We start from the raw sequence: 26,842 nt of genomic DNA on the forward strand, positions 1-26,842 counted from the left end.
GTAATGAACCGCGCTATTATCGTGAAAGTGGAACAATAATGCCTTTTTTGGCCGCAAGTTTCACGGCCCGCATTACAATACCTGTGCGACCCTGAGGAGCCGTTTCAAGTGGATGCGCCTCGCAAGCTCACCGGTTGCAATTCGTACATTTTAATACGTTCCGTAAAGCAATTATTTAAAAGGTAATTGGTGAATATTTGTTAATTAGCCGAATATACCTTTCCACTTCACGTGCGACGAATGTCCGCCGCTTCCAGTCATTCAGGTGAAGGACGACAATTATTCCACCTTCCTCAGGTGATTTAAAAATGTTCTGTGTGGTCTAAAAGAACTCTCCGTGTATGAGGGGCACACTAAAATCCGGCGCAAGTGAATTTGTACAAGTTGAAAAATCACGGCATAGACAAGCGAATGAAAGATGCGAGAAGTACGATCAATCACAGGAGCGCACTACAAGTTAAGCAAGGTCATACGCTACGCCGCAGGCGTCTACGCCTGTCACGTAGTTCTTGCGTTTTCTGATTTAGGGTGTAAAAGACTAAAACGGCTCCCTTCTGGTTCATTTCCTCATTCCATGAGTGCAAGTGCTGGCCACTACCCACCTTCTTCTCGATGCTCTTGGGCGTCTCGAAGGTAAAGAGCGTGTTTCCGTGGAAGCCGACTGCGCTCAGACTGTCGTGGTCGATTCGCACGTTAGGCAGCGCGTCCACGCAGTACCTCTCCATGGACATCCTGTAGTTTCGAACACACGGCTGGCCGAACTTGACCGGCTTGGACACCGGCTTCTTCATCTGGAACGACACTAACACGAGAGTGGAGGAGAGGGCAACCTCGATCTTCGTCCTCTTACGCAGACCAGCCACGAGGAACTTGAAGATTTGCTCCTGCGCACAGGCACAGGACAGTCACCCTCTGACAGGTCTCACTTCTTCCGCTTCACGGACCGATTCATTATTTGCACTTGAAATTTACTTTCGACAGGTTTCTTGCATCTTTCGAATGTTTAAAATCAGACTGTTGGAGAACGGATTAAGTTCTACTTCTTCGGTATGTCAAGTTTGCAAAATGCGGATTCTACGCGAGAATTTTCCGCAGAAACGTTATATTCGAGAACACTGGCTACATTCCGTCCCCGATATTTGGGAAGCACCGTTCCGGTTGGTTGAAAAAATTTGCTTCACGTAGACCGTTGTGAAAGACAGTAAAATAAGGAAACCAGCTACGTCTCGACACACTGGCACCGAGAGCCAACACCAGCCGTCTACGTTCCAACTCTTTGTACTGAAACTCGCCGTACATACATGATTTAAGCTACTTGCCGCACAGGGTCACTGAAAAAATGTTTCTCAAGATGTGTGCCATACGTTACAAATGTATTCGCGCTCGATATTATGGCGTGCAATTGTGCACGCTTTGCCTGAAGGACTGGCGTGCCCTACGCGCGCGATCTGCATAGGAGTTCCACGAGCCAAAACCACAATCTCACTATTTGGCACGTCTATCGTAGTAGGAAACTCCGAAATAACTTCTGCCAGCTAGGAGTATTTAATGTGCACCTTAATCTAATTTCACGAGTGTTTTTCACATTTTTGCACTGTCAAAATGCGACCAACACGGCCCGCATACGGAACCCGTAGACCTTAATTTCAGCAGCGACAAGCCATTAATTGCCATTGAGCTATCACGACGAGTACATGAAATTTTAATGAGCAATAACGGTATAATAACGCACCTGCGTTGCAGGCCACAAAGGTGGTTTCGTGACTAATTAAATTGATAACATTACTGTGTACACATATTCGATAACGCGAGTACACCGTTACAATGTAAAATATAGATAAGTAAGGCCGAGTTCCGTTTGGATTGTTCGGAGGCCAAAGCAACAGTTCATGGAACTGAGAAATGCATTATTAATAATCGCACTCAAAGACATTTTGTGAGATTGGCGACGTTGTAGCGGTCATACGCAAGCCGCAGTATTGCCGTTTGACCTGAAACAGCAGAAGCCCTGCGATTTACTTTATACAATAAAACTCCCATCAAAGTGTCTTCCAATTGAATACGGCCTTTTCTGTGTTCGATATTACCCAATTACCCAATGGCCCTCAGTACCCAGCAGCTGCGGAGCACCTGATCAAGGCGGCGGTCACACCTGTAACGCAGCAGAGGGTGCTAAGAATCTCTGGATCCGGACAAGCCGCCAATGGAAACTCACCTTTGCAACATTTAATACCCCAACCCTCTCGAGTGAAGCTAGCTTAGCAGGACTTTGAGGAATTAACATGCATTATTTTGAATATTATCGGCCGTATGGAGATTAGAAGAACTGCTGAGGCCTACAAATTGCTAAATAACGGCCATGTCTTCTGCTATAGAGGTCTCCCTAATAACAAGCAATACGGGGTAGGATTCCTAATCCACAAGGACATAGCGGGCAACATTGACGAATTCTACAGCATCAACGAGAGGGTAACAGTAGTCGCAATCAAACTTAATAACAAGTATAGATTAAAGTTAGTACAAGCCTACGCTCCAGCATCCAGTCACGACGTTGAGGAAGTAGATCAGCTTTGTGAAGATGTTGCATTAGCTATGAGAAAAGTGCAAACTCGCTTAACAGTAGTAACGTGTGACTTCAATGCAAAAGTGGGGAAAACGCAGGCAGGTGAACAGGCAATTGGCAACTATACGGTGCCGATTCTAGAAACACTAGAGGAGATACTGGTAGAATTCGCAGAAAGGAATAAGCTGAGAATAATGACCACCTTTTTCGGGAAACGTAACAGAAAGTGGACCTGGAAAAACCCTAATGGTGAAACAAGAAATGAAATTGATTTCATGCTTTCTGTTAATCCCAGCATAGTGCAGGATGTAGAAGTAATAGGTAGGGTAAAGTGCAGTGTTCATAAATTAGTTACGGCTAGGATTCACCTTAATTTGAAATGAGAAAGAGTAAAATTGGTCAAGAAAAAACAGGTCCACTTAGAGGCAGTAAGTGTAAAAGCAGACAAATTTAGGCTGGTACTTGCAAATAAATAGGCTGCCTTAGAACAGGGAGATGATGATGATGACATACAGGTAATTCATGAAACCGTACTGGGGCTGGCTTCAGAGGCAGCTATTGAAATGGGAGGCAAGGCACCAAGACACCAATAGGCAAGCTCTCCCAAGTAACAAAGAACCTAATTCAGAAACGACAAAAAATGAAAGTGTCCAACTCAGGAGATAAGGTAGAATTCGCGGAACTGTCAAAACTGATCAACAAAGCGAAAATATGTGATATTAAAAATTATAACGTGAGAAAGACTGAAGAAGCCGTAAAAAATGTATCCAGCCTGAAATCAGTGAAAAGGAAACTTGGTATAGGACAAACCAAAATGTATTCACTGAAACATAAGCAGGGTAATATCATCAGCAATCTCGAAGGTATAATAAAAGCAGCGGAAGAATTCTATACTGACCTGAGAGGACTCAGGAATACTCTACTCGGAACAATAATGAACATTATAGAGAAACTCCTCCTATAACTAGAGATGAGGTCAGAAGAGCCTTGCAAGGCATGAAACGGGGAAAAGCGGCAGGAAAGGATGGAATAACAGTCGATTTAATCAAAGATGGAGGAGACATAATGCTTGAAAAACTGGCGGCTCTCTATACAAAGTGTCTATCGACTGCAAGGGTCACAGAAAACTGGAAAAATGCAAACATTATACTAATCCACAAAAAGGGCGACGCTAATGAAACGAAAAATTATAGGCCCATTAGCTTACTCCCAGTATTATATAGGATATTTACCAAAATAAGCTCCAATATAATAAGGGCAACATTGGACTACAGTCAACCAAGGGAACGGGCTGGCTTTAAGAAAGGGTACTCTACAATGGATCACATACAAGTCATTATTCAGGTTATCGAGAAATAGGCAGAGTACAATAGGCATCTCTGTATGGCTTTCATAGATTGCGAAAAAGCATTTGATTCAGTAGAGATACCAGCAGTCATAGAGGCATAGCGTAGTCAAGGAGTACAGCCCGCTTAGGTAAATACCCTGGAAAATACCTACAGAGATTCCCCAGCCACCTCAATTCTACCCAAGAAAAGTAGGAAGATGCCTATAAAGAAAGGGGTCACCCAAGCAGACACAATCTCTCCAATGCTATTCACTGCGCACTTGGAAAATTATTCAAGCTGTTATTCTGGGAAGGTTTAGGAGTAAGGATCGATGGCGAATACGTCAGCAACCTTCGGTTTGCCGATGACATTGTTCTATTCAGCAACAATGCGGGCGAGTTATAACAAATGATCGAGGACCTTAACAGCGAGAGTGTAACAGTGGGGCTGAAGATTAATATGGAGAAGACAAAGATAATGATAAATAACCGGGCAAGAGAACAAGAGTTCAAGATCGCAAGTCAGCCTCTAGAGTCTGCGAAGGAGTATGTTTACCTAGGTCAAATAATTATAAGGAACCCTGACCATGAGAAGTAAATCCACAGAAGATTAAAAATGGGTTGGATCGCATACGGCAGACATCGTGATCTCCTGGCTGGGAGCTTACCGTTATCATTGAAAAGGAAAGTATACAATCAGTGCATTTTACCGGTGCTGACATATGTTGCAGAGGCTTGGAGACTGACAAAGAAGCTTGATAACAAGTTAAGAACCGCTCATAGACTGATGGAACGAAGAATGCTAGGCGTAACTTTAAGAGACAGAAAGAGAGCGGTTTGGATCAGAGAGCCAACGGGTATAGACGATATTCTAATAAACATTAACAGAAAAAAATGACGCTGGGCAGGCCATGTAATGCGCAGAATAAATAACCGCTGGACCATTAGGGTGACATAATGGGTACCAAGAGAAGGGAAACGCAGTAGAGGACGGCAGAAGAATATATAGGTGGTGCGACGAAATTAGGAAATTACCGGGTGCTAATTGGAATCGGTTGGTGCAGGAAAGGGGTAATTGGAGATGATAGAGTGGGGCCTTCGTCCTGCAGTGGACATACATAGGCTGATGAGGATGATGATGATGAGGATGAGGATAATGTGTTCGATATTACTTAATTAATTATAATTGTGAACTGTCACCTGTGTTGTGCTTGGCCCATACAGTTTCTCACTATATTACGTAGAGGGAAATCTGACGCTTCGCCGCTGTGGTATGCATGGGAACGCCGGTATATTGTGACTTCGGATTGGCATCGTTCTCAGAGAGTCAGGCAAGTACCGTTCCGTCTGCAACAATGATCAATTTTCTACTAAAACAGCACGTAAAACTATGTTTTAGCTTTATTATCGCACAAAAACACGTTTTGTTTAGCTATGAGAACTTGTTATCGCATGTACAAGTATATGAAACGTAAAAAGTATCAGCAGGCCGCTAAAGTTGAAGGACAGACGACAAGATTTGTGCTCGCTTTGGAACAGTTTGTCGTTTGTTCTTGCTTTTCTTCGCATGGTTATGTATTGTAGGCGGGTAAACTTTACTGGAAGATGTAGTATGTGTGAATAGAAACATTTTATGAAGATTTTACTTTAAGAAGAAAGGTTGAAATCTTGGCCAGTTGGTACATACTTGAACGAAAAAAACAGTCAAAAACACAAAGGACAAGAGGGGAGGTTCACACCACAACGACTGGTGAACCTCTCCTCTTGTCTTTGTGTTTTTGACTGTTTTTTTTTTCGTTCAAGTTTTACTTTAAGAAGGCGTTATTTGTGCAACCATATCCACGTTTTAGACGAAGACTCTTACAACACCAGCCAACAAAAGCCTCGCAGACACTGTGCCATCATTCCCATGACCCCACAGTGCCCCTTAAGGAACTCCCATAGACGGTGGCGCCAGATTTCCCTCTAGGTGTTATAGTGAGAAACTCTATGGCTTGGCCCTTTCACGCTTCAACAACTGCGTAGGCATACCGATAGCCATATTGTCTTTTATGACCGCAGGATGAAAGAATCAGCGAGAAATCGCGGCCATACAGAGGCGTGGTTTTACCTTAACTCAGTTGTGACGAACTTCATTATTTATTTGCCGTTTCTTGTACTACAAACGGACTAGTAAGCGACTGCTGCTCTTCAGTCTCGTCGCCAAGCAAAAAACCGGTGACGAGTGCCAAACTATTTTCAGCGTATCAGTGCCATGCTTTCCTATCAACGACAGCTCAATAAAACCAAGTAACGTGTTAACCATCTTGTAGACCTTGACGTAGATCTATTTTGCTGAAACATAGCTTCGATGCTACATTACTTGTTTACTGTTGTTCTTTTTTTTCAAATCACTAAGGAGTACTAGCGTAACTAATGGCTGCCAATAACAATGCTTAGTAACAAAGCTCCAGCACTCTTCGTCGTTAAGAGGCCTCTTAACGTCGAGCGTACCGGAATCTTGGAAGAACGCTTACATAATCCTAATCCATAAGAAAGGGGACGCCAAAGACTTGAAAAATTATAGACCGATCAGCTTACTGTCCGTTGCCTACAAACTATTTACTAAGGTAATCGCAAATAGAATCAGGAACACCTTAGACTTCTGTCAAGCAAAGGACCAGGCAGGATTCCGTAAAGGCTACTCAACAATAGATCATATTCACACTATCAATCAGGTGATAGAGAAATGTGCGGAATATAACCAACCCTTATATATAGCTTTCATTGATTACGAGAAAGCATTTGATTCTGTTGAAACCTCAGCAGTCATGGAGGCATTACGGAATCAGGGTGTAGACGAGCCATATGTAAAAATACTGAAAAATATCTATAGCGGCTCCACAGCCACCGTAGTCCTCCATAAAGAAAGCAACACAATCCCAATAAAGAAAGGCGTCAGGCAGGGAGATACGATCTCTCCAATGCTATTCACAGCATGTTTACAGGAGGTATTCAGAGACCTGGATTGGGAAGAAATGGGGATAAAAGTTAATGGAGAATACCTTAGTAACTTGCGATTCGCTGATGATATTGCCTTGCTTAGTAACTCAGGGGACCAACTGCAATGCATGCTCACTGACCTGGAGAGGCAAAGCAGAAGAGTGGGTCTAAAAATTAATCTGCAGAAAACTAAAGTAATGTTTAACAGTCTCGGAAGAGAACAGCAGTTTACAATAGGGAGCGAGGCACTGGAAGTCGTAAGGGAATACATCTACTTAGGGCAGGTAGTGACTGCGGATCCGGATCATGAGACAGAAATAATCAGAAGAATAAGAATGGGCTGGGGTGCGTTTGGCAGGCATTCTCAGATCATGAACAGCAGGTTGCCACTATCCCTCAAGAGAAAAGTGTATAATAACTGTGTCTTACCAGTACTCACTTACGGGGCAGAAACCTGGAGGCTTACGAAAAGGGTTCTACTCAAACTGAGGACGACCCAACGAGCCATGGAAAGAAGAATGATAGGTGTAACGTTAAGGGATAAGAAAAGAGCAGATTGGGTGAGGGAACAAACGCGAGTTAATGACATCTTGGTTGAAATCAAGAAAAAAAAATGGGCATGGGCAGGACATGTAATGAGGAGGGAAGATAACCGATGGTCATTAAGGGTTACGGACTGGATTCCAAGGGAAGGGAAGCGTAGCAGGGGACGGCAGAAAGTTAGGTGGGCAGATGAGATTAAGAAATTTGCAGGGACGGCATGGCCACAATTAGTGCATGACCGGGGTTGTTGGAGAAATATGGGAGAGGCCTTTGCCCTGCAGTGGGCGTAACCAAGCTGATGATGATGATGATGACTCTTCGTCGTGTTCTCTCTATGGGCTGTCTGCAGTAGGAGCGAATTTGTTCAGTACGAGCTGTACCAAAAGAAGTGCTGTCGCGTGAGGGTTGTATATCAACAAATCCAGCACACAAAAAAGTAATTACAAGGCCACGCATTTTGCCACTCAGCTGGCAAAGCTTGCATCAACAATAAAACGCGTTAACGAAGTTGATCATTCATTCATTCACAAAACTTTATTAGCGTCCTGAAGCCCGGTCTTTTCAGACCGAGGCGGGCCGCGTCCACGTCGGCACCGCCAGGCCGAGCCTTATGGCGTCATCGTGGACCCTCTGGACAGCCCGTAGCTGATCTTGATATGAAGAGCTTGTTATGAACTTGTGCCAGTAAAGCCATTTTTCTTCGGGGTCGGTGAGAGTCGCGGGACGTTGATCAATGTCTTTTAAAATACGCGCATTTCGAGAACTATGATACTCTTTAACGGCGTGTAAATTTGAAAAGAATTTAAAGGAAATAATTCCCTCCTGATGTCAGCAGCAATGCGTGACCTACTAGGGCGAGTCTCTCGTTGTTCCTGTAGGCCTTGGACGACCACGAGCTGACCGGCTCGGAGATGCACGAGGAGTGATCCATGTCTTTGACGTTGTGAGTCACTAACACAAGCAGGTTCACCCTGCGACAGAAGTAGCATTGTGCACGTTACGGAAAAGCATTTACCACGTACTATCACCTCGTGTGGCTCTGTGATTCCCAAACACGAAAACATATCAAAGAATTAAAGCAACTTGATCCCCATTGGGTCTGGCCACGGAGCGCACATTTAGTACACTAGAGGTTTCGATGACCTAGGCTAATAATTCGTTATTCAGTAATTAGTTTTCTGAACTATGTATGGCTTGGGGGAGAGGGTAACTCACTCCACCACGTTACAAACGCTGCTATACGATATGCGTTAAATTTCCTGCGCTCAAGTAACACCCTTGAGATATGAAAATTGCCGCAGTAAAAATTAAACAGTAGGGATTACATGGCAAAGAATACAACTGTGTCCCGCTGTTACTTAGACACGCGAAAACTTATTCAGCAATCGCATTCGGCTCAAACATGTGCAAATCAAGAAGCTTGTTCTGCTTTTGTGCCGTGTATTTCCACAAAGCCTTTTTTATACAATAGCTGCTTTCCGCTGGCAATTTTCAATGCTTATTTGAAGGACACCGAATTAAACTCGGCAGTTAGCGAAAGCATTTAAACGAGGCTTGTTGTATGAATACAGATATACTTTGTTCCCGCACGGAGTTACAAGACGACGCTATATTTATGCCGATTTTGAGCCACAAAAAAAATACCTTTTTTTGCCACCATTTCAACGAACGTTCCACCGCTACATTCCAACGACAACTGATCTTCGAGCTACATAATCACGGAAAAGCTCCGCCAGAAGCGAGTATAGCTTTTTTCTTTCGATTGGCTGGTGATGATTCATGTTCAGTCCGAGGTTGCCGCCTTATTATGCAGGTGAAATAAATTTTACGGTTCTTAGCTTCAATATGCAAGTGCGCTGAAAGGTTTGAATAAACAATCCTGATTTATTCAAATAATCTGATGGAGACTGGTACTGCGCGCTTTCTTCATTGGCATTATATACCGGGTGTACAAGTTATCTTGGACCAAGGTATTAAAACATCCCAAGAGCTGCCGAGAAATTGTACCGACTGCATAGTAGCGTCAGTCACGTGTACTTACAGCCAGTATGTTTTTCATCGCGAAATATTATTTCATTAATTGCTTTCAATTAGTGAACTTTTTATTTATTGCTTGAATCACAAACATGTCCATCACAAAATTGCAGAGCACCTTAAATAACCTTCGAATCAAGCATTTATTTCGTTCTGAAACGTGCCTGGTTGTTCCTTTTCAGAAAAAGCACAAGTCCGCGAAATATGAAATAGATGCGCGCACGCGCGCCGCTACTCACGCGCCACCTAGAAACCTTTGAAAGACATACGGCTGCATTCATTTATCGCTGCATCGTGCAAGGCTTCGTCATGTAGGATGGCTCGAGAGGTTGCGCGACGTAACTAGCGTGGTGCGATAAGTGTCAGCATCTGCGGACGCAAGGACATTGTGTTCGATCATGACGCACTCGGGATAGCGTCAGCCTTTGCGTATCCTGAAGCAAAGCTACAAAAGAAATTCAAGCAATGTTAAAAAAAACAGTGCGCAAAAGAGTACGAAAAAAGAGAAAAGGAAGAACATAGGAAAGCTACTCAGGGGATTATTTAAAAAAATAATTCAGAAGCACGTAAGGTGTCTCAGCCGCCCACAAACTAATATTCAAAGGTGCAACTGGTTTAGCCATTTACCTTTTATGTCTTTTCAACTCCGGAAAAGCGCAAAACAAAGCACTTTTCTACCTAGTTCTCTTTGTCGCAAGTTTTACTTACGTTAAGATAGGATGACATTATGAAGGTACGTTAAACAGTCACGTTTTACACCAGTTTTGAGCGGTTATTTTCCACTGTCACTTTCAGCATGTGCTCAAATAGTTCACCATTTGGAGCAATACAGTACTTGCTTCTTTCCAACACTTGTGCTGTTGTAGCGTTAATTAACCAACGCAGCTTATTTTTGCCTTTATAGCGTCCCGTGTGGTAGTATCGCTGCTAAACACGTGATCTTTTACGTAGCCCCACAAGAAGTCCAGTAGTGTCATGTCCGGCGACCTTGCAGGCCAGGGCGTAGGTCCGTGCCGGCCAATCCACTATCCAGGAAAGAGGTTGTCGAACCAGGCTCGAGACTGACTAATGTTATGCGCAGGAGCCGATCGTGCTAAAACCAGACGTTCCGAAGGTGCGCAACTGGACCGCTGCAACAGACGCCGTTCACGGGGCCCCCGAGGATGTCTTTGACGTAGCGTCACGTCATTAGTGTGTTGTCAAAAAAGGTGGGTTCGATGACGTTGCCATCAAAAACACCGCACCACACATTAAACGACCACTGGTAGTATTGGTGTCGTGTTTGTGCCAGTCAGCGCGCATTCCTATCACTTTAGTAGTGCACGTTGTGAAATTTAAATTGTGCTTCTTTGGAGAAATTAGCCTCATCCGTCCAAAGCATGCGAGTGAGAAAGTCCGTTTTTTTACATTTTGTAAAAATCCAATTGCCAAAGTCAAGTCTGTTTTCAAAATCTCGGTCTTGAAGTTTTTATGAAGACGTACATGGTACGGGCGCATATGACCTTTTTAAAAAAAAATCCTCCACACTGATGACCTTGAGGCTCCGGCCTCCGCACTGGCATCGCGCACACTACCGTAAGGGTTAGCAGCAAAGAATGCGAAAACATACGTTTCCGGTTCTTGAACTGCCGTCGCAGTCCTGTGTCACTTTCTTGTGAAGCTACCCATCTTACAAAGTACTTCGTATCTTCTAAGTATTGTTGACGGACCAGGACGTCCTCCACAATGCCACATCCGGAATAGCTTGGCAGCCTTCCTCCTGTCCCCGTGCTCCGCCCCCAGAGCCGGGATCATTTTAGCCTTCTGATCACTCGTGAAGGGCACGCCTGTCTTCTTGAAGAACAGGTCGCTGGCGTGGCACCGCTGAGCTCTCCCGTTATTATCTACTCATCGACACGTCAAGCAAAAATTATTTACGAATTTAATAGCATACATTGGCTGGCCGTACAGACCCGCCCAAACGCATTACATGGGCATAGCCTGCGCAACGTTTGTTGAGCAGGCTATGGGACATACGTTCCTAGCGCGCATATCTACAGGACAAGATGAGTGCGCGAAAATTACGGTTTCGCGGGTTCGAAATCCCCCCTCCCCCACTACGGCTCCGCTACGCTTATCGTGAGAACACGCCGCTGACGCATGTCAGCGGCATTTTCTCATGATGCCGCGACCACTCCATAGCATGAAGCCCTGTATCGAGCTGCCGCCGCTAGTGAAGCGGTGTATTCGTAAATATTCGCTTGAGAGCGCTTGAGTAGCGCTATGCGAGAGCGTATCTATTTCGTATTTCGGATGTTTCACGCTGTTTTGTCTTTCTTGGAAAAACCAACGAGGCAAAGCTGATCACGAAACAAATGCTTGATTCGGAGGGTATTTCAGCTGCCCTACGACTTTGCGATTGATATGTTTGCGATTCGAGTTTAAACGTTCACTAAATAAAAGCAATTAATTAATTAATACTTCGATTGTGAGGAAAAACATACTGGCTGCATGTACAGACGACTACGGCTACTATGCAGTCAGTACAATTTCTCTCGAGCTCTTGGGGTTTTTTTAAATCTTGGCCCAAGTTTACTGGGACACCCGGTATATAGTTAGTCGTGACCAGTCTATCTTGAAATAATGTCACTGAGTGCTTTTATATTATCCCCTAAAGCAAGGAAATGAAGACTTATGCGCGTGTGAAATGGCCTGGGGAAAATATTGTACAGTAGAACCCTCGTAACTCGACCCTTGCAAGACCGCCATAATTGGTCGAAATAATAAAGGATAGCAAAATGAACGAACCAAATTATTTTTCTATTGTTTCAAGTAATCTGTAATGTCTTTTTGTTTCTTTCTCGTGAAACGGTGACTCAACACGACGCTAGACGCTCCGACATGTTAAAGCGCTTGCTCACCGTGACATAACGCAAAACAAGCAGCAGCTGATTGCTTAAGCGTCGGCCATTAAATATGAAAATATGTTTACTTTAAATTGAATTACGGAGTTTTACGTGTCGAAGCCACGATCTGATTACGAGGCACGCCGTAGTGGGGGACTCCGAAAATTTGGACCACCTGAGGTTCTTTAACGTGCACCTAAATCTTAAGTACAAGGGTGTTTTGGCATTTCGCCCCCATCGAAAGGTGGCCGTCGTAACTGGGATTCGATCCCGCGACCTCATGCTTAGCATTCCAACACCTCAGCCACTAAGCAACCACGGTGGGTTAGAATTTATTTATATAGAACTGCTCCGCACCTAGGGAACCAGTGGGTCTGGTAATGCCTTCATTTTACAGTTACTGCTGCGCGCCTAAGGGTGAACCGGTGCTTCGTGGGTACGTAATTACCCGAAGTCATATGCTTTCGAGTTAAAATTAAATGTGTTATTCTTCTATACCAGAAATTGGTTTCTCACGAAAACTTTTAAGTGCATTCGACTTAAGCAAGAAGTCGAATTAAACGTGATCACAATGACGAGAGTTGGCATCATTTAAGCTTTTTTAGCATTTTGGTATTTCAGAAATGTTTTTGCAATGCAGTAGTTACTGTTGCAATTCTAATACATTTTAGTAGCGTTTTGTACTCTTTCTTAATACAGTGTTCTGAGATAGTTCCACAGAAATTGAGTGCAGGTGCAGCAGCGTATCGCCTTTTTGAGCACACATCTAATGAGTTATGGCTAAATTTTGCGAAACATCATCGCGATTTGCTACATCCTTCAATACAACAATTGGTGAACAAAAATTACGCACGCCGCATTCTATCGTTACGATGGTCGTGCGCGACAATTTTAACATGACAATGTAGGGTGAGGCGGCGAGCTTTCCTATAAAGATGGTAGTGTTTCTTAAAACAGTTACCCTGGCGGTAGTGTAAATGGGACCTGCAAGCGTTTCGTTTCAGTCGCTGTGGAATCGAATTGGAGTTAGTGCATGGACCTGCCCATACAATCTTTCTGTCTTCAAAGGGACTTCTAACTTTGTAAATTGAGCATTGCCAACAAAGCATTCCACTTTAAATACAACAATGCCGAATGATGATGCCTTTGCGTAAATTCTTTATTGGTATCTGTATTTGAATACACAGGATTCGTTAAAACACTATGCCAGCGAAGACAGATAAAGCGTACTAGATAAAGTCACAAAAACATCTGAAGCCACAAGCATGAAGACCACACGAATTCGTGTTATAACCGTTACTCCCATGGTACGTGAACGATCGTGGCGCCAGAGTTTCCTGTAGTCATGTTTTAGTAAGAAAGCCTGAGCTGCAACTGACTTCACAGCAAATGAAAAACAGCAGCAATGCCTGTCACAAGACATTTCTTCTACCACAACAGACCACATGGAAGTTGAGCTCCTCAAAGAAAAGACGACTATCTTGATCGGGACAGTGGGAACTAAGATCTGACATCGATATTGAAGCGCCCCTGCTATAAAACCAGATAATGTTCGACGTCGTTTTTGTGGCACCGTTTTCAATCTGAAACCGTTTTTCGAAGTTAGCGAGCTCGAAGTGGTTTGTCTTACTTTATTGGACGCGTCAGCTGCTCAGTAAGCATTCCTATGGCTGCAAGGATACAACTTGACCAAAAGAAAAATATAAGGGCACTCATTCTGTCTCGTGTCCACGTCCGATTCGGCTGGTGGAAGTGCGTTGTTTGATCCCGACCGCCAGACAACCACTGGTTTGAAACATGAGTGCAAACAACCCCTCCCCCCTCTGTGGACAGACGTCCGGCATTCAAGTGGTCGGCTTGCTTGGGAGAGGTTTGTACAGACCACTATGCTTGCTACGCAAGAACAAAGATAACCAAAAAGTACACAAACCTCAAAAGGTGATTTGAGCCCATCCTATGACAGTCATTTCCCATGTGGCATCCCAATGTATCTATTACGTGTGGATGGTCACGTGTAGTGGAAAAACACGCCTTTCCAAGAGTAGAGGTCCCATAGTGGTCGATCACCAAGCTGGGAACGTTCCTGCACCTAATTTACCACTAAGTTCCCGGCGGCAGCTCTGATTACCTCCCACAGGTAAAGCGGATGCTATTCCACAAAGTCGTCTGGCGTTGGACAAAGGCGCGAACTCCATGCCCACAATCTCTATACGGCCATCTTTGGAGATGCAACCCCCCCCCCTTCCCACCTCAAGTAGCCAAGTCAAAAGCCAGTGGTCATATCTGCACGAAATAAAAACCAATGGGCTTCCGCTTCCACTGGGATTTGCACTTAGAACCTTGAGCGTATGAGGCAAATGCTCGGCCACTAGGCCATCGCAGCGGTATATATGAAAAAATCGCAGTTTCTTCCAAAAGGTGAAGCATCAATTGCTATAGCAAATTACTAGATAGCTATACGAAGCAAGGATACTGGTTTTTTCGGCCGTTTTCCCTTGCAGCTTGCTAAATAAATTAACAAGCCTTAGGTCACGCGCGCACAAGCAAAGATGAACACATCTCACTCGATGACCGCGGAAACTCCCTTCGTACTGCCTCTCCCTTCAACGTGAACTAAGCGGCGAAAACGCAGTGCACGCGAAGCTACCAGCACTGTTATCGCTGTTGGACTTTATAGGGAACATCATGCTGATGCGACGGCGATGGCAGGAATGCGCTTGGAGTGTCCATATAATTGCTATCGCAATAAACAGTGCCTTGGCGGTACCATGCCGGCCAGCTTCCCATCATGTAGGTTTTCTGCCAAGCGTCTGCAACGGCCGTAGTTGCCGAGCAACGGGCCAGGAGCGAGCTTTTACCCATTTTTTTATACCGCTTATGCCTATGCTCCCCTGCCTCCCATGGCAGCGGCAGACCTTTGACCATTTCACCACAGCCCTGGTGGGCAAGGAGCGTCGAGAGACCTCTGCGAATTTCTGTAGAGGCCCCATTTCCAGATGAGTGCCCCTATGACCAATCAGGCGGCGGGTGGTGGTACATCCCTACACATAATAAAATCCGGTGGGTTTCCAGAGGAACCGAGATTGGAAACCAGTACCTCCCACATACAAGGCGGAAGCTCCACCATTTCACCACCACTGCAGTGTGGTGGCACTTGCGTGAGTGCGTGAATGCATATCTTCAGTTTTTCCGTTGCCTGCATTGTTGCGTTTTGGCTGCGAATGCCGATGAGCGGCATGGATCTCTCATACATAGATGTCTCAATACCTTGAGACATCTATGTATGTGTTTTTTACATCATACGTTCTTATAATGTGGTGAAGTGATTACGAAAGGACTATTATTTCACTGTGCATTTTTTAAATACTTGTAAGCACAATGATTCTACGCTTAGTTCTTTTCGCTTTTGTTGTCAGCACAATGTGAAACAATTACCTTCACAAACTACGACACCTACTTCATCTTTTTCACCGTTGCGAAGACATCCTTGGCCAGCTTGTCTTTTGAAGCGAGGTCTTTTCCTTTGTCCTTCAGCCTGAGCCCAAGGAAAACTGTTCCGTTGGTAATCCGTGATGCAAATACAGAAAGGGCCTGCGTGTTAAAGCAGACGAGGAAGACCGGTTGCGGTGCATACTGGGCTCTCTTAAGATCTACGTTACCTGTTCATGAACCACAATAAAATTTATTATGATTCCACACACTGTGGAAATCTGTGTTATGCGAAGCGATTTGCAGGCAGCTAGCTATTCAGCACGGTTTGGATTTCTGCAAAAGCGTTACCACGTGGACAAATGCTTTTTTGTGTACATCAACCTATTGTGTGTGTGCACGTTAGGCCGTGCGTCACGACAGCCCAAAAAAACGATGACGTCATCTAAAACGGCGATAGCATAGCAACAGATCTTTTTTTCAAGCGTAGTAATGTTACAACCTGTTTTGTTACGAGACTGGCCAATTCTGCAGGCGGTGCGGTCTAACACAAGCTCTCAAATCGCTAACAACGATGAGCGAAGGACGAAAAAAACTGGCACGTGCTTCCTTTTGTAAGGAGTTTGACAATATGTGATGTAAAGCATTGAAAAAGACAGTGGTAGGATTGAGTATTCTTAACGCGTTTCATTCCCCAGCCTGTGGAGCCAGTGGAAACTGCCGCTTGAGCACGTGCTCTCACTCATGGCACGTGGCTTGCCGTACACGCCAGACGTTGGAAGGAGCTAGATCACACTGGCGAAAGAGAAATATGCATGAAGTGATGCCCTGATCGACCTGTCTCCGCAGTATGTTTGCCAAGTGAAACGCGAACGTACGTTGCCCCACTTTATTGATGGTACTGATGGCATACCGAGCCGGATTCACGGTTGCAATTAAATGAGTTAGTCACCAGCACCAGCACCAGTACGTTTCTTTCTTTCTCTTTTTTGGTTCCAACGTTATCGAATGAACATTTGTTTATTCTTTAAAAAAATAAGTTCTATCAGGACGTATGTGATATAGCATTGCTGTCATGGTTACGGAAGGTGCAGGTCAGGATTAACGGGAGAATGGCGCAAAATTGTCAAAGAGCGCAATAACTTTTTTTTTCTTTTTAAACTGCATACTGGCAAATTACAAGCGACAGCTGTTTCAAAAGAACACGGCTGCTTTTAGCCTTGGGGTTTCACATTACTTTTAAGGTGCAGGACACCACTTGTTTTTCTTCACTGCTGCTCACGCTTCCCGGCAACTGCAGCACATGTAACCGCAATGTTGACCGGGAAGCGCTGACGGCAAATGCAATGCAGGAAGGCGCGCCGGCGCGCACAAATCTCTAGGGCCGTAAGGAAGCGCGCCTGGTTGCTTGCAAATCCTCCAGATGGTGCTCGCCTCCACCGCAATGTTCGCGATAGGGGATCAGAAAGTTTGGTTGTGAGAGTTTAGTATTTTTAGCTTCTTGTTTAACCTAGGTGGGTGGGTGGCTTGGTGAGTAGGTAGGTAGGTAGGTAGGTAGGTAGGTAGGTAGATTAAATTGTGGGGTTGTACGTGCCAAAACCACTTTCTGATTATGAGGCACGCCGTAATGGAGGACTCCAGAAATTTCGACCACCTGGGGTTCTTTAACGTGCACCTAAATTTAGGAACACGGGTGTTTTCGTATTTCGTCCCCATCGAAATGCAGCCGCCGTGGCCGGGATTCGATCCCGCGACCTCGTGCTCAGCAGCCCAACACCATAGCCACTGAGCAACCACGGCGGGTGGGTGGGTGGGCGGGCAGGCAAGGCAAGGCAGGAAGGCAGGCAGGCAGGTAGGTAGGTAGGTAGGTAGAATTAGGCAGTATAATAGCAAGAGCTTGGTGGCGCAATCCACAAAGTTCCAAAGGGGACGCTCATAACATCCATCCGTCCAAGTCATCCTAAAAAATCGAGCAGTGGCGACTGTGAACGCATGTGAATATGTGAACGCTACGTCAGCCGTGAACATCTATCCGCTGTTTTCCGTCGTTTTACTTGCGTGTGCTTTGTTGCCCGATGATGCACCCGGAAGGGTAGGCGTCATGAAGTGACGGCCGAGTGCTATAGCTGTTCGTTTTGTGGGGATAGATCGTCGTCCACTGTGAGAACTAGGGCTAACACAGGTCTCTAAAGGCTTCAATAGCATCGGTAGTTACGGCCGTCGGCAAGAGTTGGCGCTAGTCCCCTGACATGGAAAGAAGCAAAAAGCTTCGACAAACTACCGATGAAATACATGTTCGGTGCGATGAGTACTCCAGGTGGACCTATCCCGAGGAAACAGACTTCAGAACACAACAGGAGGCAGACTTGTCGACGCAGTTTGCATGCTATCTGCAAACGCAGAGGGCAACGCTGAGGGCCGAAATCCATGATGCAAGGACGGATGCTGCTGGATTCCGCGAGCAGGCACAACGCCTCCAAGAGGACTTAGGGCAGTTATAAGCGCGTTCTGATGAGAGGCAAACGGAACGCGTGCGACAGCACCAGGCCGAACGTGAAGATGCTCGTGCGGAGACTGCCGCCCTAGCTGCGCGATCTGGTGCACAGCCTCCTAGAGCAACATGCATGGCTGAAAACGATGTGGCAGCAGGGGCAGGCTTAGGGTCGCCAACAGTGCCTCGCTGGCCCTTCACCGAACCAAGTGACGAGCCAGAGCGCTATTCAGGGTCCGGACCAACACTCCTCCCAGCGGGATACACAGGACACCGGAAACGAAGTGAAGCAGGATGGTGCAAATCGCAGCGATAAGTCGAACGTAGACATTAAGAAACCTCGTAAGAGATGGGGCTATCACACCATCGCTAAGTAAACACTCGCTTGTGGAGACGGGAACGCACTACACGTCGCTCAAGCACTACGTCGACACATTAAATATGAGCTCAGCGTGAAAACCCGGTTCCTAAGGGGGGCAACGATTGATACGGCTCAACGTTTACTTCAGTGCTACGGCGACGAGGCAGACAAGAGTGAGTGACTAGTGATTTTACATGCAGGAGTGAGTGATGTTAGCAAGAGTGCCCTACCGGAAGGGGTGGCCCAGTTCGTGCACGAGCGCATAATCAAATACGTGCCGGAACTGGTGCTATGCTCCATCCCCGAAGTTACGTCACGAGGCAGAGAGGCACAAGCGCGAGCGATGCTACTGAATACACAATTGAAAAGCTGGGCACTGGTGGGACAGTAAAACTTCTGGAACTATGGGAAGCCGTACGGAGTCAAGGTCGGTTAGCTTTAAGACGATATCCCCTATTTCGCCTATACCAGCCGAAAGGTAGTCACAGAAGTCACAGAGCTAAATCGTCCTTTTTTATGACCAACAAAAGGGGGGCAAACGTGCAGTCGGAGGCAATGCATGGAAGACGAGACTTGGGAACAAGAGCGACCGACAGTCGCTACGACAACAAGCACAACAGTGGAAACGCTCTTAAACTGAAGACTGGAGGACACTCGCACAGAAGAACGCTGGCAGCGATCCCGGTGCACGAGCAGCCCCCACCAGCGTGACAGGCGCCCCGAGAACGTGTCCAACACTTTCCTCTCACGCCAAAGTACGCGGGTATACAGGCCAACTCCCACTAGCCCCCTGCGGCCAAAACTCAGCACCTGGGTTTACCGCTACCATCCACCAGTGGGGCCACTACAGTGTATCACACCGCCTCCGGGTCTAATGAGGCAACCGCTAAACTCCCATTAGGGCACCGACCTATTCCGCATGGTAAGCGACCGGGCCCATCACCATATGTCCCTCTAAAGGCCCCTGCAACAGCAGTAAAACTGGGCAGAAGAGACACAGGCGTCGAAAACTAAAGTGGAGGGTCGCTTTCAAGGTCGAATTTCTAAATATGAACGGAGTCCGCCACGAGGCGAAATTGGAGGAGCTTTACCGCATGCTCAGCGAAGAGCATATCTCACTGTATGCGGGGGTCGAAACTCATCTCAGAGACTTCGAGGAACCTCCCCAACACCCAGAGTGATGTTGGACGGGCATGAACAGAGCCAGCAGGAGCCGAAAAGGCGGAGGCATCGGAGTCCTATGGAGGCGATCTCTGCTCTGACAGCGTGGCGCGGGAAACTGCACCGAACGTGTTTGGATAATGGGAGAGCTACTTTTTGTGCCTACAGCAATTTGTCTAGTGTTTTTTGATATGCACAATGCGTGTAGCGAAGTCAACAGTCAGTTGGTGAAATGCCTGTATGACGACATCAAGCGAATGGCAAACGATACGGTGCTACTTATAGTAGGTGACTTCAATGGCCACCTCTCAGAGCTGGACGGATATACAGATGCAAATGGTGACCATCTTAGACGCCTAGCCAAGCGCCTGGATGCCCAAATCACCAACCTGGGTCCACGCTGTCAAGGACAGTACACAGCGTGCGCGCGCGGCAGCGTAACATACATTGATTATGCCTTAGTGTCCCCGTCTCTCAGAGCTAATGCAATGATTGGACATGACGAGGAAGGCTTACACAGCCTGGGAAGTGATTACAACCGCATGCGCATAGACTTAAACCAGGCTCATCACAAAGTAGTGGAACAGTAAGAGCACCCCAAATGTGGAAATTTCCTACCAAACAGCACGAAGAAGAAACGGATGGTGCGACAGAGGGGTTGCGGAGGCGTGGCGTGCGAAGCGCCTGGCAACTCAAGAGCATTCAAGAGCCCTTGAAACCAGGGAGGCAGAGTCCTCCTCCCAAATCCCCTAGAAGCTCTAACTACAGCTCAAGCGAGCAAAGCAGGCAATGGTGCAGGTTAAGCTTGCAGAGGTGAACATGCGCCAAACGCAGAGCCTCCGGGCGGACGGCAAATCAACTTCGTAGAGTTTCTGGCGATATGTCCGGTCCTTCGAGAGACAGAACCAGTCATCTGTGCAGATAACAGATGTATCAAGCCAGCCAGTCACAGACATCAAAAATGCATAACTCACGATCTTGATAGGCTCTACAGGTCAAATGCAGCCAACCTTTCAAGCACAACAGTGTAATCAGAGCTGGTGTACCAAGACGAAGAAAGCGGGGGACTAAGGTGGGAGTTTACGCATTGCATTGTTGATCGCGCAATATGGCACATCCACACCCAAGCAGCGGCTGGTGAGGGCGGCGTTTCGGCTGCCTCGTGAAAAGCCTTAGTTCCAACTAAAGGAAACAGCTGGCGGGTTTATTCACAGGAATAATCACTGGAAGGGGACAATGACTAGCGACTGGCGCCAGGGCAGAGTGTCCCTCATTCTGGAATGCGGAGAGAAAGCAGAGAAGCTCCCAAGACTACCGACCCATAACTGCAACACGCGTCCTCTACAATCTTTGTACAGGCTTTCAAGGGATGGATTGAAGGCTAAGCAGAATCTGAGCGCCGTCTCACGGAGTTACAGCATAGTTTTCTAGGAGGAAGGCGCTTGTAGGACAGCATCTTTGTCATCGCCCAGTGTGCTAAAGTAGCAAGAAAGGAAGAGGGGTCCTTGAGCTGCTGTTCGCTGTACGTAGAGAAGGCCTACGATAGTGTGCCTCACTGAACCCGCTTTGAAAGTCCAGCCGTTTTGGGCCTCCCTGCGTAACTGCTAGGCACTATACAAAGGTCATAATCCGATAGCCTGATGGCCGCCATGTTCGGCACAATAGAAACTGGGTGGGGGTCAGGGTGAACAGAGAAATGCGTCAAGGTTGCGTCCTTTCACCACTCTTGCAGTTACTATACGTGTCGGGCGTTGAGAAAGCTCTCCTGTAAGCTGGCCTAGGTTTTAGTCTGAGGTTCACAACAAGCTGCATTTAGAATAACCTCCAGATCACACACAGACCTGGCATACGCAGATGTCCTCCTGCTGATGGCAGAGGTTCCTCGCGACCTGCATAGCCTAAAAGATATACGTGCCGCTCAAACTAAGAAGCTCAGCCTTCGATTCAACGCCCAGAAAACCTTAGTTGGTCAGTTGGCCCGGAAGTTGGCAGAATGCACGGTTCTCCGATTGAAGGAAGGGGTCCTACAAATTGCCTCATCAGTCAAGTACCTTGGTGATAAATTGTGCGACGACGAGGTCTTGTACGTGCTTCACGAAGAGAAACTGGGACAAACTGCTCATAGATGCCAGTGCATATTGCGACGCAGATGCCTATGGCGATGTAACCGCTTCGTAATGATCAGAGACTTGTGGAAACTGGTTCATGTTCCTGCTCTGACATTTGCAAACGCGGTGGTGTGCCTATCGGCGAAAGGCCTTGATGTGCTGGAGAGACGACAGCGATAAGTCCGGCGATTAGCGTTTCGATGCCATGGAACTGTGGCTAACAAGGCCGTCCAAGAATATTTAGGTTGGTTTAGTTTTGCTGCACGGAAGACCTCAAGCAAGCTGGCCTTCTACAACCGCTTGCTGCATGTGCATCGTGACAGGTGGGCGAGGAGAGCGTCTGACTGCATGTCGGCAACCTGTTTTCTTACGGAGTGGACGCGGCGTGAGCAAAAATATGGCTTCATACGAGACCCCATACTGGCGAAATCGGTTGTAGCCTACGCCAAGGCAGTGCAACAAAGAGGCCGGAACGTGGAGCGCGCGGCACGGCATCAGGCATTATTCCATAAAGAGGCTGTCTTTCTACCGCCAACCCAAAAGCTTCATCAAAACCGTCCGCCTATACGACAATAGCTTCGGAGCTTTTCGAGGCTAGAGCAGCGGCGCTGTACATTCTGATGTGGCAACGTGCGTTCGATACAACAGTGACGTGCCTGTTGTGCCGGTCCTGTGGGAACTCGGATGAAACAATCGAGCACCTGGTACTTCTATGTAACGAGCTTGGGGAGTCTTGGGGAGACGCAGGGGAGACAGCGCTAGCAGTAGCACTAGGCTTCGATGTCTATGAGAGTGACGTGCAGGCTGTGACAGCGTCCAGAAATAAGCGACGCCTTGAACAGTGGAGGCCAGCAACACTGAAAAGCAGGCAGTTGCGAACAGCGTCACTGGAAGACCCCGGGCACGGTGTAAGAAAAACGCCGTGACCGGGGAGGGGCTGGGATGTGGGTGTGGGTTGAAGGCACGAAGTCAGCCACGCTTCCTGGAACACGCCTTTGTAGATTTTGTCCTTTTATATGTCGTTTATTTTCGTTCCATACTGCCAGGCCGTCATTGTAACGGCCACCCATTTCATAAGAAAAAATTCGCAGTGGCTTAGCTCGGCTATGCCAGGATATACGTAGCAAAAGCTAAGGCATAGCATGGTTAGCCTTGGTTAATCTTGATTGCAAGTCCAGGTTAGTCTGGTTGTCTAGCTATATTGCGGCGTTTACCAGTCGTTCGGCGCGCTATTTGTCTGTTTCCTGAGTGATTCGTTTCCTCTTCATCTCGTTCCGTAGTCGATTCCAGGCCTCCTCCTGCTTGTCAGAATTGTCGCCGTCCATACTGCAGCCTCAACTGTGGTTGCGGCGCACGCGAGCTCTCCTTTTCAATCCTCCGGCATGTTATCAGGCATGCGACGCAGTTGGCGAAGCGGGCGGAGGCGAACGCAACGACGAGGAACGCGTGTGACGTCATGTGCCTCCTCGGAGCACGGCCACGGCGAAATCGCAAATTCGCGGCCAGTAACGCTTTCGCTTAAAAGGCACCACTTCCTCCTCCTCCTCCTCCTCCTCATCATCATCATCATCATCATCATCATCGCGGCCCATGCAAGCGCCCGTGTTTCTACCAGAAAGCTCGCCCTTCATGCATATAGCGTTCACCGCGCGAGTTTTCCGGTAAACACTACGGTTACATAAGCTTCTGTTGCCGGAAAGCGTGAGCAGCAGTCTGGAACCTCTTTGAATTATATCGCGTTCCTCTCTTAAAGGCGAGGCTTGGGCGTACTCCAGATTTTTCTTTACGCGTTCCAAATGAAGCTATCAAAAATATGGCGGACACTTTTTGTGGCAATGAAGGGAAAGCTACGAAGGCAAAGTGCGCACAAGTGATAACGCTTCTGGAAAGAGTCCCGTGTGTTCATCCACGTCAGCATCCGCGTCTGGGCTAACGCGCAACCGTCGCACGTGAAGCTGCGTCGATTCAGCGTCTATTCCGAGCAACCAAAAGCACTGTCAAACGCTGGCGGACTACTTGGCATCGTAACACACGTGCAGCAGCCACGCGCTTGTAGCTTTCCCTTCATTGCCAAAGAAAGCTGTCCGCGCGTATAGCTCTTTGACAGACTTGGCGCGTGCGTTTCATGCCACTATCTTGTCTTCTTTCCATGTAACAGCTCGCGCTTTAAGGCGCCGTGTTAGAATGCACTATTTCCGCCAAACCCTACCCTTTGCTCTTGGGAGTCTGCGCTGCTCAGCACAAGCCGGCAGTAACAGCAACGGCTCATCCATCGGGCTCGCGAAATTGCGCATGGCAATGTAGCCCTGGACAGAGGGCCCCACTTTTCGGGAAAAATTTGCTACTTCTTTTGCCAAATCAATGTTTATTCTCCCTCACTCCGCGACCAGCCCGTTTTCTCCAGTACTTCCTTCTGAGCAGCTAACGCTACGTAGAAACTGTGCGGCGCTTTATCGACTTCGTGATTCTTCTGTTTAATCACGTTTTAACGTTTCTGTACCACAATGCAAATTAATCGTCATTTCAGCATACGCCGCGTGACACATCCACAGATACGTATGACTGCATACCACGTAGTCGCCGATAACGTCATAATCCGCGTTTCTCTCCCTTACGCCTTCGTCTACTATGAATGGAACCTCGCGTCGAACGGCCGGCATAGGAATGGTGTCGTTGGTCGCCATGCGATCGTCTTGAACTCGTTCGTCGTTGTGCGGCTGCCGCCACACACACGTCTGCTTGCGAACCACAAAGGCAACTACTACACACACGGAAACACGTTGCTCCCTCTGGTAGCACTTTGTTCAACACCGAAAAATGCTCAACCTCTAGTGCTTGCTCATGCTTGGAATAACATCGATTGCCACAGTGCGTGGGATGTGCACAATTATGCAGCAGTTATAGTTACGTCTGATTTACCAGCGCAAAAACAACGTAAAGAAAAACCACAAAGGCTGTTTCAAATGTGCACAGTGTGCAGCGACAGTGCTCACTACCGCGAGTGAGCACTGTGCCACGCCGCCCACACAGCCATTGGTTGTCACTCCGCGACGTATGTGCTGCGTGTGCTTGCCTGGAACCAGGCGACCAGCTTCGGCTCATGCGTGAAGTCCATCACTTTTCGAACGAGGCCCATGACGCCGATGGCGGAGAGACCCGCATCGCCGTAGAGTTGTTCGGCGGCCGACAGGAACTCCTTGGCCGCCTCGTCGCCGCCTCCGCTCTGGGCGAGGTCGGAGCTGAGCGCGTGCGGCGAGTGGCTGAGGCCGAACAACGTACGCCTGTCACGCGCCTGGTCCGCCGAGACCTGAGTGAAGAAAAAAGAAAGAAAGGCTGAACGTCGCGTCGGTAGTGCACTGTTGAATGCACTGTTTGTTGGGAGACAAGGTTTCATGCCACTCACGGGAGCAGCACAACTTCAAACGTTTGCGCCACTCACCCGAGTGCAGCGCAGGCTCTCACAGTGAGCTGAGATGAGCGTTTGTTGCCCGTGCACTGCTCGCGATTACATTAGCAGAGTATCGTCACGTCGTTTCGAAAATCTCCCTTGCACCGCGAAGAAGCTGCGTTCACGACATGGATAGGGAAAAAAAACGTGGCGATGGAATGGTCGCGTTCTGGCTGCAGTGTGTGTTGACGAATGCACGGTTGTCTGTTTCAGAGATCGGTCTGTTTTGTTGTAATTCCGTTAAACGCAACTTAGCGAAAAGAATAGACAGTTTCCTTGCTTTCTTTTTCCGTTGTTTCCTTTTCTATTTATCGTTTTGTGGCGAGCGTTTTCAAGTGGGCATACCCCTGAGAACTTGGCAGCACCAAAATAAATACGGACACCATAGGGACGCTCGAGAGAATCAACAAAACAGAGTAAAAGGTACATTGTTTGGCATCGGATACTACCTGTCATTCATTCATATATATATATATATATATATATATATATATATATATATATATATATATATATATATATATATATATATATATATATATATATATATATATATATATATATATATATATATATATACGTGCAGTTTATATTTATCGGGTGACCACGTTTCACCGCCAAACAAATGTTATGGCAGAGCGCAGGATGCGCCTGCATGTATCGGAAGTTTCTTGAATGTTATCGGTGGTTCTATCCGCTGTCTGTCGTCACCGAACCTTGTGTAATCTGATTTCATGTATGCGCCAGGCCAATGGTGAAGCACTTTCTGGAAGACACGTGGGCGCCACGATTACTCTGGAACATTCGACGACTGATGTATAAAAGCCGACGCGCTTGACCCGTTGATCAGACTTTCGACAATCGCCGACTGTGTTCGCCGCTGTCGTTGTGCTTTGCGTGTAGCCTGCTTTTGAGGGCACAGGTTCGCCCAATAAAACACTCGTTTCGCCATCACAGTTCTGCTGCTTTCTTCACCGTCACTACCACGAGGCTATATATACGTCTGTGTGTGTAGCGTAATGATGAAGAGCGACAACGGAGCTAGGGCACTGGGAGTGCGAGGAAGTCGAAGAATGGCTCAGAATAGAACAGCCAACCCACTGAATGAGTATTTCTGTTCTCTTATTTACAATGACGCAGTCGACAGTACGTTCCAGCGCGCCATGAACACACTACTGTGTTAGCTGATAAAGCACGCCTGCGTTGTGTACCTTGACGACATCCTGGTTATTGATGAAACGGAAGATGAAGATCCGCAAAATCTCGACAAAATACTGAACAGGTTGCATCACGCCGGGTTCCGACTCAACCGCAAAAAATGCCAGTTTGGGATGACTACATCTTAGCTCGTTTATAGGATATCTCAGGACGGCGTACAGCCTATTCCTGAACGAATAGAGGTAGTAATCAACTATCCCGTGCCAACCTGTAATAAAACCTGCATGTATTTCTAGGAATTTTGTCGTATTTGCGCAAGTTTGTCCCCAACTTTGCGTCAACTGCTGGTCCG

At 47.0% G+C, this 26,842-nt stretch overlaps 1 protein-coding gene across 1 annotated transcript in view; it reads right to left on the reverse strand.

Moving 5' to 3' along the window:
• LOC135904999 (uncharacterized) overlaps nucleotides 1-26,842 on the reverse strand; it is a 64,260-nt gene that overhangs the window by 13,573 nt on the left and 23,845 nt on the right. Inside the window, exons 5-8 of the mRNA XM_065435998.1 lie at nucleotides 24,958-25,191; nucleotides 15,792-15,925; nucleotides 8,266-8,386; nucleotides 603-884 (exon numbers count right to left, since the gene is read on the reverse strand). Coding sequence (XP_065292070.1) covers nucleotides 603-884; nucleotides 8,266-8,386; nucleotides 15,792-15,925; nucleotides 24,958-25,191 — 771 coding nt within the window. The remainder of the gene's footprint in view (nucleotides 1-602; nucleotides 885-8,265; nucleotides 8,387-15,791; nucleotides 15,926-24,957; nucleotides 25,192-26,842) is intronic.

Source organism: Dermacentor albipictus, chromosome 6 (assembly GCF_038994185.2).
Source record: "Dermacentor albipictus isolate Rhodes 1998 colony chromosome 6, USDA_Dalb.pri_finalv2, whole genome shotgun sequence".
NCBI classification, from domain to species: domain Eukaryota; kingdom Metazoa; phylum Arthropoda; class Arachnida; order Ixodida; family Ixodidae; genus Dermacentor; species Dermacentor albipictus.